Below are 12,038 nucleotides of genomic sequence, written 5' to 3'. Positions count from 1 at the left end.
CTGGCTGACGGGATGATGTGGGATATTAGGTGTAGTAGTCCGGTGGCTCTGACTGACGAGATGATGTGGGATATTAGGGGTAGTAGTCCGGTGGCTCTGGCTGATGGGATGATGTGGGATATTAGGTGTAGTAGTCCGGTGGCTCTGGCTGACGGGATGATGTGGGATATTAGGGGTCGTTGTCCGGTGGCTCTGGCTGACGGGATGATGTGGGATATTAGGGGTCATTGTCTGGTGGCTCAGGCTGACGGGATGATGTGGGATATTAGGGGTCGTTGTCCGGTGGCTCTGGCTGACGGGATGATGTGGGATATTAGGGGTCGTTGTCTGGTGGCTCAGGCTGATGGGATGATGTGGGATATTAGGGGTCGTTGTCCGGTGGTTCTGGCTGACGGGATGATGTGGGATATTAGGGGTCGTTGTCTGGTGGCTCAGGCTGACGGGATGATGTGGGATATTAGGGGTAGTAGTCCGGTGGCTCTGGCTGACGGGATGATGTGGGATATTAGGGGTAGTAGTCCGGTGGCTCTGGCTGATGAGATGATGTGGGATATTAGTGATAGTAGTCCGGTGGCTATAGCTGACGGGATGATGTGGGATATTAGGGGTAGTAGTCCGGTGGCTATAGCTGACGGGATGATGTGGGATATTAGGGGTAGTAGTCCGGTGGCTCTGGCTGACGGGATGATGTGGGATATTAGGGGTAGTTGTCCGGTGGCTCTAGCTGACGGGATGATGCGGGATATTAGGGGTAGTAGTCCGGTGGCTCTGGCTGGCGGGATGATGTGGGATATTAGGGGTAGTAGTCCGGTGGCTCTGGCTGGCGGGATGATGTGGGATATTAGGGGTAGTAGTCCGGTGGCTCTGGCTGACGGGATGATGTGGGATATTAGGGGTAGTAGTCTGGTGGCTCTGGCTGACGGGATGATGTGGGATATTAGGGGTAGTAGTCCAGTGGCTCTGGCTGACGGGATGATGTGGGATATTAGGGGTAGTAGTCCGGTGGCTCTGGCTGATGAGATGATGTGGGATATTAGTGGTAGTAGTCCGGTGGCTCTGGCTGACGGGATGATGTGGGATATTAGAGGTAGTAGTCCGGAGGCTCTGATGGGATGATGTGGGATATTAGGGGAAGTAGTTCGGTGGCTCTGGCTGACGGGATGATGTGGGATATTAGAGGTAGTAGTCCGGAGGCTCTGATGGGATGATGTGGGATATTAGGGGAAGTAGTTCGGTGGCTCTGGCTGACGGGATGATGTGGGATATTAGGGGTAGTAGTCCGGTGGCTCTGGCTGACGGGATGATGTGGGATATTAGTGGTAGTAGTCCAGTGGCTCTGGCTGACGGGATGATGTGGGATATTAGAGGTAGTAGTCCGGAGGCTCTGATGGGATGATGTGGGATATTAGGGGAAGTAGTTCGGTGGCTCTGGCTGACGGGATGATGTGGGATATTAGAGGTAGTAGTCCGGAGGCTCTGATGGGATGATATGGGATATTAGGGGAAGTAGTTCGGTGGCTCTGGCTGACGGGATGATGTGGGATATTAGGGGTAGTAGTCCGGTGGCTCTGGCTGACGGGATGATGTGGGATATTAGGGGTAGTAGTCCGGTGGCTCTGGCTGATGGGATGATGTGGGATATTAGGGGTAGTAGTCCAGTGGCTCTGGCTGACGGGATGATGTGGGATATTAGTGGTAGTAGTCCGGTGGCTCTGGCTGACGGGATGATGTGGGATATTAGGGGTAGTAGTCCGGTGGCTCTGGCTGACGGGATGATGTGGGATATTAGGGATCGTTGTCTGGTGGCTCAGGCTGACGGGATGATGTGGGATATTAGGGGTAGTAGTCCGGTGGCTCTGGCTGACGGGATGATGTGGGATATTAGGGGTAGTTGTCCGGTAGCTCTGGCTGACGGGATGATGTGGGATATTAGGGGTCGTTGTCCGGTGGCTCAGGCTGACGGGATGATGTGGGATATTAGGGGTAGTAGTCCGGTAGCTCTGGGTGACGGGATGATGTGGGATATTAGGGGTAGTAGTCCGGTGGCTCTGGCTGATGGGATGATGTGGGATATTAGTGGCAGTAGTCCGGTGGCTCTGGCTGACGGGATGATGTGGGATATTAGGGGTAGTAGTCCGGTGGCTCTGGCTGATGGGATGATGTGGGATATTAGTGGTAGTAGTCTGGTGGCTCTGGCTGACGGGATGATGTGGGATATTAGTGGTAGTAGTCCGGTGGCTCTGGCTGACGGGATGATGTGGGATATTAGGGGTAGTAGTCCGGTGGCTCTGGCTGGCGGGATGATGTGGGATATTAGGGGTAGTAGTCCGGTGGCTCTGGCTGACGGGATGATGTGGGATATTAGGGGTAGTAGTCCGGTGGCTCTGGCTGACGGGATGATGTGGGATATTAGGGGTAGTAGTCCGGTGGCTCTGGCTGACGGGATGATGTGGGATATTAGGGGTAGTAGTCTGGTGGCTCTGGCTGAAGGGATGATGTGGGATATTAGGGGTAGTAGTCCAGTGGCTCTGGCTGACGGGATGATGTGGGATATTAGATGTAGTAGTCCGGTGGCTCTGGCTGATGAGATGATGTGGGATATTAGTGGTAGTAGTCCAGTGGCTCTGGCTGACGGGATGATGTGGGATATTAGAGGTAGTAGTCCGGAGGCTCTGGCTGATGAGATGATGTGGGATATTAGTGGTAGTAGTCCAGTGGCTCTGGCTGACGGGATGATGTGGGATATTAGTGGTAGTAGTCCAGTGGCTCTGGCTGACGGGATGATGTGGGATATTAGTGGTAGTAGTCCGGAGGCTCTGATGGGATGATGTGGGATATTAGGGGAAGTAGTTCGGTGGCTCTGGCTGACGGGATGATGTGGGATATTAGAGGTAGTAGTCCGGTGGCTCTGGCTGACGGGATGATGTGGGATATTAGTGGTAGTAGTCCAGTGGCTCTGGCTGACGGGATGATGTGGGATATTAGTGGTAGTAGTCCGGAGGCTCTGATGGGATGATGTGGGATATTAGGGGAAGTAGTTCGGTGGCTCTGGCTGACGGGATGATGTGGGATATTAGGGGTAGTAGTCCGGAGGCTCTGGCTGATGAGATGATGTGGGATATTAGTGGTAGTAGTCCAGTGGCTCTGGCTGACGGGATGATGTGGGATATTAGGGGTAGTAGTCCAGTGGCTCTGGCTGACGGGATGATGTGGGATATTAGTGGTAGTAGTCCGGAGGCTCTGATGGGATGATGTGGGATATTAGGGGAAGTAGTTCGGTGGCTCTGGCTGACGGGATGATGTGGGATATTAGGGGTAGTAGTCCGGTGGCTCTGGCTGACGGGATGATGTGGGATATTAGGGGTAGTAGTCCGGTGGCTCTGGCTGATGAGATGATGTGGGATATTAGTGGTAGTAGTCCAGTGGCTCTGGTTGACGGGATGATGTGGGATATTAGGGGTAGTAGTCCGGTGGCTCTGGCTGACGGGATGATGTGGGATATTAGAGGTAGTAGTCCGGAGGCTCTGGCTGATGAGATGATGTGGGATATTAGTGGTAGTAGTCCAGTGGCTCTGGCTGACGGGATGATGTGGGATATTAGTGGTAGTAGTCCGGTGGCTCTGGCTGACGGGATGATGTGGGATATTAGGGGTAGTAGTCCGGTGGCTCTGGCTGACGGGATGATGTGGGATATTAGGGGTAGTAGTCCGGTGGCTCTGGCTGACGGGATGATGTGGGATATTAGTGGTAGTAGTCCGGTGGCTCTGGCTGACGGGATGATGTGGGATATTAGGTGTAGTTGTCCGGTAGCTCTGGCTGACGGGATGATGTGGGATATTAGGGGTAGTAGTCCGGTGGCTCTGGCTGACGGGATGATGCGGGATATTAGGGGTAGTAGTTCGGTGGCTCTGGCTGACGGGATGATGTGGGATATTAGGTGTAGTTGTCCGGTAGCTCTGGCTGACGGGATGATGCGGGATATTAGGGGTAGTAGTCCGGTGGCTCTGGCTGACGAGATGATGCGGGATATTAGTGGTAGTAGTCCGGTGGCTCTGGCTGACGGGATGATGTGGGATATTAGGGGTAGTAGTCCGGTGGCTCTGGCTGACGGGATGATGTGGGATATTAGTGGTAGTAGTCCGGTGGCTCTGGCTGACAGGATGATGTGGGATATTAGGTGTAGTTGTCCGGTAGCTCTGGCTGACGGGATGATGTGGGATATTAGGGGTAGTAGTCCGGTGGCTCTGGCTGACGGGATGATGCGGGATATTAGGGGTAGTAGTTCGGTGGCTCTGGCTGACGGGATGATGTGGGATATTAGGTGTAGTTGTCCGGTAGCTCTGGCTGACGGGATGATGCGGGATATTAGGGGTAGTAGTTCGGTGGCTCTGGCTGACGAGATGATGTGGGATATTAGTGGTAGTAGTCCGGTGGCTCTGGCTGACGGGATGATGTGGGATATTAGGGGTAGTAGTCCGGTGGCTCTGGCTGACGAGATGATGTGGGATATTAGGGGTAGTAGTCCGGTGGCTCTGGCTGATGGGATGATGTGGGATATTAGTGGTAGTAGTCCGGTGGCTCTGGCTGACGGGATGATGTGGGATATTAGGGGTAGTAGTCCGGTGGCTCTGGCTGATGGGATGATGTGGGATATTAGTGGTAGTAGTCCGGTGGCTCTGGCTGACGGGATGATGTGGGATATTAGTGGTAGTAGTCCGGTGGCTCTGGCTGACGGGATGATGTGGGATATTAGGGGTAGTAGTCCGGTGGCTCTGGCTGGCGGGATGATGTGGGATATTAGGGGTAGTAGTCCGGTGGCTCTGGCTGACGGGATGATGTGGGATATTAGGGGTAGTAGTCCGGTGGCTCTGGCTGACGGGATGATGTGGGATATTAGGGGTAGTAGTCCAGTGGCTCTGGCTGACGGGATGATGTGGGATATTAGATGTAGTAGTCCGGTGGCTCTGGCTGATGGGATGATGTGGGATATTAGTGGTAGTTGTCCGGTGGCTCTGGCTGATGAGATGATGTGGGATATTAGTGGTAGTAGTCCAGTGGCTCTGGCTGACGGGATGATGTGGGATATTAGAGGTAGTAGTCCGGAGGCTCTGGCTGATGAGATGATGTGGGATATTAGTGGTAGTAGTCCAGTGGCTCTGGCTGACGGGATGATGTGGGATATTAGTGGTAGTTGTCCGGTGGCTCTGGCTGATGAGATGATGTGGGATATTAGTGGTAGTAGTCCAGTGGCTCTGGCTGACGAGATGATGTGGGATATTAGTGGTAGTAGTCCGGTGGCTCTGGCTGACGGGATGATGTGGGATATTAGTGGTAGTAGTTCGGTGGCTCTGGCTGACGGGATGATGTGGGATATTAGGTGTAGTTGTCCGGTAGCTCTGGCTGACGGGATGATGTGGGATATTAGGGGTAGTAGGCCGGTGGCTCTGGCTGACGGGATGATGTGGGATATTAGTGGTAGTAGTCCGGTGGCTCTGGCTGACGGGATGATGTGGGATATTAGGGGAAGTAGTCCGGTGGCTCTGGCTGACGGGGCGATGTGGGATATTAGGGGTAGTAGTCCGGTGGCTCTGGCTGACGGGGCGATGTGGGATATTAGGGGTAGTAGTCCAGTGGCTCTGGCTGACGGGATGATGTGGGATATTAGGGGTAGTAGTTCGGTGGCTCTGGCTGACGGGATGATGTGGGATATTAGGTGTAGTTGTCCGGTAGCTCTGGCTGACGGGATGATGTGGGATATTAGGGGTAGTAGGCCGGTGGCTCTGGCTGACGGGATGATGTGGGATATTAGTGGTAGTAGTCCGGTGGCTCTGGCTGACGGGATGATGTGGGATATTAGGGGAAGTAGTCCGGTGGCTCTGGCTGACGGGGCGATGTGGGATATTAGGGGTAGTAGTCCGGTGGCTCTGGCTGACGGGGCGATGTGGGATATTAGGGGTAGTAGTCCGGTGGCTCTGGCTGACGGGGCGATGTGGGATATTAGGGGTAGTAGTCCGGTGGCTCTGGCTGACGGGATGATGTGGGATATTAGGGGTAGTAGTCCGGTGGCTCTGGCTGACGGGATGATGTGGGATATTAGGGGTAGTAGTCCGGTGGCTCTGGCTGACGGGATGATGTGGGATATTAGGGGTAGTAGTCCGGTGGCTCTGGCTGACGGGATGATGTGAGATATTAGAGGTAGTAGTCCGGTGGCTCTGATGGGATGATGTGGGATATTAGGGGTAGTAGTCCGGTGGCTCTGGCTGACGGGATGATGTGGGATATTAGTGGTAGTAGTCCGGTGGCTCTGGCTGACGGGATGATGTGGGATATTAGGGGTAGTAGTCCGGTGGCTCTGGCTGACGGGATGATGTGAGATATTAGAGGTAGTAGTCCGGTGGCTCTGGCTGACGGGATGATGTGGGATATTAGGGGTAGTAGTCCGGTGGCTCTGGCTGACGGGATGATGTGGGATATTAGGGGTAGTAGTCCGGTGGCTCTGGCTGACGGGATGATGTGGGATATTAGGGGAAGTAGTCCGGTGGCTCTGGCTGACGGGATGATGTGGGATATTAGGGGTAGTAGTCCGGTGGCTCTGGCTGACGGGATGATGTGGGATATTAGGGGTAGTAGTCCGGTGGCTCTGGCTGACGGGATGATGTGGGATATTAGTGGTAGTAGACCGGTGGCTCTGGCTGACGGGATGATGTGGGATATTAGGGGTAGTAGTCCGGTGGCTCTGGCTGACGGGATGATGTGGGATATTAGGGGAAGTAGTCCGGTGGCTCTGGCTGACGGGATGATGTGGGATATTAGGGGTAGTAGTCCGGTGGCTCTGGCTGACGGGATGATGTGAGATATTAGAGGTAGTAGTCCGGTGGCTCTGATGGGATGATGTGGGATATTAGGGGTAGTAGTCCGGTGGCTCTGGCTGACGGGATGATGTGGGATATTAGTGGTAGTAGTCCGGTGGCTCTGGCTGACGGGATGATGTGGGATATTAGTGGTAGTAGTCCGGTGGCTCTGGCTGACGGGATGATGTGGGATATTAGGGGTAGTAGTCCGGTGGCTCTGGCTGACGGGATGATGTGGGATATTAGGGGTAGTAGTCCGGTGGCTCTGGCTGACGGGATGATGTGGGATATTAGGGGTAGTAGTCCAGTGGCTCTGGCTGACGGGATGATGTGGGATATTAGTGGTAGTAGTCCGGTGGCTCTGGCTGACGGGATGATGTGGGATATTAGGGGTAGTAGTCCGGTGGCTCTGGCTGACGGGATGATGTGGGATATTAGGGGTAGTAGTCCGGTGGCTCTGGCTGACGGGATGATGTGGGATATTAGGGGTAGTAGTCCGGTGGCTCTGGCTGACGGGATGATGTGGGATATTAGGGGTAGTAGTCCGGTGGCTCTGGCTGACGGGATGATGTGGGATATTAGGGGTAGTAGTCCGGTGGCTCTGGCTGACGGGATGATGTGGGATATTAGGGGTAGTAGTCCGGTGGCTCTGGCTGACGGGATGATGTGGGATATTAGGGGTAGTAGTCCGGTGGCTCTGGCTGACGGGATGATGTGGGATATTAGTGGTAGTAGTCCGGTGGCTCTGGCTGACGGGATGATGTGGGATATTAGGGGTAGTAGTCCGGTGGCTCTGGCTGACGGGATGATGTGGGATATTAGGGGTAGTAGTCCGGTGGCTCTGGCTGACGGGATGATGTGGGATATTAGGGGTAGTAGTCCGGTGGCTCTGGCTGACGGGATGATGTGGGATATTAGGGGTAGTAGTCCGGTGGCTCTGGCTGACGGGATGATGTGGGATATTAGGGGTAGTAGTCCGGTGGCTCTGGCTGACGGGATGATGTGGGATATTAGGGGTAGTAGTCCGGTGGCTCTGGCTGACGGGATGATGTGGGATATTAGGGGTAGTAGTCCGGTGGCTCTGGCTGACGGGATGATGTGGGATATTAGGGGTAGTAGTCCGGTGGCTCTGGCTGACGGGATGATGTGGGATATTAGGGGTAGTAGTCCTGTGGCTCTGGCTGACGGGATGATGTGGGATATCAGGGGTAGTAGTCCGGTGGCTCTGGCTGACGGGATGATGTGGGATATTAGGGGTAGTAGTCCGGTGGCTCTGGCTGACGGGATGATGTGGGATATTAGGGGTAGTAGTCCGGTGGCTCTGGCTGACGGGATGATGTGGGATATTAGGGGTAGTAGTCCGGTGGCTCTGGCTGACGGGATGATGTGGGATATTAGTGGTAGTAGTCCGGTGGCTCTGGCTGACGGGATGATGTGGGATATTAGGGGTAGTAGTCCGGTGGCTCTGGCTGACGGGATGATGTGGGATATTAGGGGTAGTAGTCCGGTGGCTCTGGCTGACGGGATGATGTGGGATATTAGGGGTAGTAGTCCGGTGGCTCTGGCTGACGGGATGATGTGGGATATTAGGGGTAGTTGTCCGGTGGCTCTGGCTGACGGGATGATGTGGGATATTATAGTGGGTGTGGGTATGCGGAGTGGGCGGGGCTCTACACTCCGCTTTATATATAGATATAATCAATATAATTTGCTATAACCATAGTTACTATGCCCGGGCAGCGCTGGCCTCTTCAGCTAGTATAGAATAATTCTGTACCCAGTGCAATATTAAGCTGTTGTACTTCTCACAGTTAGGGGTTCAGTGGCACTTTGTGCTTGGTTCTTTTCCCTATATGAAGCTTTCTGTCGCGTTAGGTTACCTTTTTCATGTTGCAGTTTGGGGCCTTCTATGCCCATATTAATCATGTGAGGTTATTGGATCGATAGCGTTTCTGTACTTTGTTTATATATTTAGCCTCCGTCTTTGTTCATTTATCTTGTTGGCTATTACTCCATCCGTTTTTGTAGGATTATTTGGTTCCTTTTGGAGTTGCTCTATGGTCCTTCGTGTATGGATAGTATATTCAAAGTGTTTCCAAGATGTCACTACTTGTTAACTATATTATGTTATAATGGCAGGAGAAATCCAGAGTAAATTTCCCCGTGACGTACCGTGGTTGTCCGCGGCGCCCCCGTCATAAATCGCAGAGACCACGATTTTCCCAATTGGAGACTCAATGCCACCTTCCACCGCTAGATCCAGAGCCCCCTCCTGCAGGCAAAATAATAGTCTCATTATACAGAGCCCCACACCCTACAAGGTGGCGAGTCATGGAAAAAGTAAGAGCCCCCATTTATTTGTGACATTTACTCCACAGATTAGCAGTCACACTGACGCACCAAACAAAATCTCCTTGTGAGAGGAAAGTGCCTCCAACGCGAATCATTGCAGACCGGGTGCCCACCACGCTACTCACCGCACACAGAGAGCCCACCACGTTACTCACTGTACACAGAGAGCCCACCACGCTACTCACCGCACACAGAGAGCCCACCACGTTACTCACTGTACACAGAGAGCCCACCACGCTACTCACCGCACACAGAGAGCCCACCACGTTACTCACTGTACACAGAGTGCCCACCACGCTACTCACCGCACACCGAGAGCCTACCACGCTACTTACTATACACACAGAGCCCACCACGCTACTCACCACACACAGAGAGCCCACCACGCTACTCACCACACACAGAGAGCCCACCACGATACTCACCACACACAGAGAGCCCACCACGATACTCACCACACACCGAGAGCCCACCACACTACTCACCGCACACCGAGTGCCCACCACGATACTCACCACACACCGAGAGCCCACCACGGTACTCACCACGCACAGAGAGAGCCCACCACGCTAGTCACCAGAGAGCTCACCACGATACTCACCATACACAGAGAGCCCACCACGCTACTCACCACCCAGAGAGCCCACCACATTACTCACCGCCCAGAGAGCCCACCACGCTACTCACCGCACACCGAGTGCCCACCACGATACTCACCACACACAAAGAGCCCACCATGCTACTCACCGCACACAGAGAGAGCCCACCACGCTACTCAACACACAGAGCCCACCACGATACTCACCACACACCGAGTGCCCACCACGCTACTCACCACGCACAGAGAGAGCCCACCACGCTAGTCACCAGAGAGCCCACCACGATACTCACCATACACAGAGAGCCCACCACGCTACTCACCGCCCAGAGAGCCCACCACATTACTCACCGCCCAGAGAGCCCACCACGCTACTCACCGCACACCGAGTGCCCACCACGATACTCACCACACACAAAGAGCCCACCATGCTACTCACCGCACACAGAGAGAGCCCACCACGCTACTCAACACACAGAGCCCACCACGATACTCACCACACACCGAGTGCCCACCACGATACTCACCGCACACAAAGAGCCCACCACGCTACTCACCGCAGAGAGCCCACCACACTACTCACCGCAGAGAGCCCACCACGCTACTCACCGTACACAGAGAGCCCACCACGCTACTCACCGTACACAGAGAGCCCACCACGCTACTCACCACACACAGAGAGCCCACCACGCTACTCAACACAGAGTGCCCACCACCAATTACTCCACACAGAAAATCCACCACGCTACTAACCGCACAGAGAGCCCACCACGCCACTCACCGTACACAGAGAGGCCACCACGATACTCACCGTACAGAGCTCACCACGCTACTCACCGCACACAGAGCCCACCACGCTTCTCACCGCACACCGAGTGCCCACCACGATATTCACCACACACAAAGAGCCCACCACGCTACTCACCACAGAGTGCCCACCACCAATTACTCCACACAGAAAATCCACCACGCTACTCACCGCACAGAGAGCCCACCACGCCACTCACCGTACACAGAGAGCCCACCACGCCACTCACCGTACACAGAGAGCCCACCACGATACTCACCGTACAGAGCTCACCACGCTACTCACCGCACACAGAGCCCACCACGCTACTCACCGCACACCGAGTGCCCACCACGATATTCACCACACACAAAGAGCCCACCACGCTACTCACCGCACAGGGAGCCCACCACGCTACTCACCGCACAGAGAGCCCACCACGCAACTCACCGTACAGAGAGCCCACCACGATACTCACCGCATAAAGAGAGAGCCCACCACGATACTCAACACACCGAGTGCCCACCATGATACTCACCATACACAGAGAGCCCACCACCAATTACTCAACACACACAGAGAACCCACCACGCTACTCACCGCACAGAGAGCCCACCACGCCACTCACCGTACACAGAGAGCCCACCACGATACTCACCGTACAGAGCTCACCACGCTACTCACCGCACACAGAGCCCACCACGCTACTCACCGCACACCGAGTGCCCACCACGATATTCACCACACACAAAGAGCCCACCACGCTACTCACCGCACAGGGAGCCCACCACGCTACTCACCGCACAGAGAGCCCACCACGCAACTCACCGTACAGAGAGCCCACCACGATACTCACCGCATAGAGAGCCCACCACGATACTCAACACACCGAGTGCCCACCATGATACTCACCATACACAGAGAGCCCACCACCAATTACTCAACACACACAGAGAACCCACCACGCTACTCACCGCACAGAGAGCCCACCACGCCACTCACCGTACACAGAGCCCACCACGCTACTCACTGCACACAGTGAAAGCCCACCACGCTACTCACCGCACACAGAGAGCCCACCACGCTACTCACTGCACACAGTGAAAGCCCACCACGCTACTCACCGCACACAGAGAGCCCACCACGCTACTCACTGCACACAGTGAAAGCCCACCACGATACTCACCGCACACACAGAGCCCACAGCGCTACTCACCGTACACAGAGAGCCCACCACACGAGTAACCGCACAATGATATATAGTTAGCAACTTATGGCCAGTGACAAATCTTGGTAATTTCAGCTCTGCAGGCTGCTATGTTGATGTTTGGGTGTAAAACGAAACAACTGAGATGTGACTGAAGTGGAGACGTTCAGGTTTAAATTAAAGGGGTTGAACTCTGCTTTGAAACGTTTAGTTATTGCAACCATTTTCATACAAATCCTCATT

At 54.5% G+C, this 12,038-nt stretch overlaps 1 protein-coding gene across 7 annotated transcripts in view; it reads right to left on the bottom strand.

Moving 5' to 3' along the window:
* USH1C (USH1 protein network component harmonin) overlaps nt 1-12,038 on the bottom strand; it is a 270,528-nt gene that overhangs the window by 48,397 nt on the left and 210,093 nt on the right. For all 7 annotated transcript variants that reach the window (XM_073564288.1, XM_073564289.1, XM_073564291.1 and 4 more), the window contains one exon: nt 9,024-9,123. In XM_073564288.1, coding sequence (XP_073420389.1) covers nt 9,024-9,123 — 100 coding nt within the window. The remainder of the gene's footprint in view (nt 1-9,023; nt 9,124-12,038) is intronic.

The sequence above is a fragment of the Dendrobates tinctorius genome, unplaced genomic scaffold (genome assembly GCF_039654945.1).
Source record: "Dendrobates tinctorius isolate UK_male_01 unplaced genomic scaffold, ASM3965494v1 ptg000445l, whole genome shotgun sequence".
NCBI lineage: Eukaryota > Metazoa > Chordata > Amphibia > Anura > Dendrobatidae > Dendrobates > Dendrobates tinctorius.
This window is presented reverse-complemented; position numbering and strand designations above follow the sequence as displayed.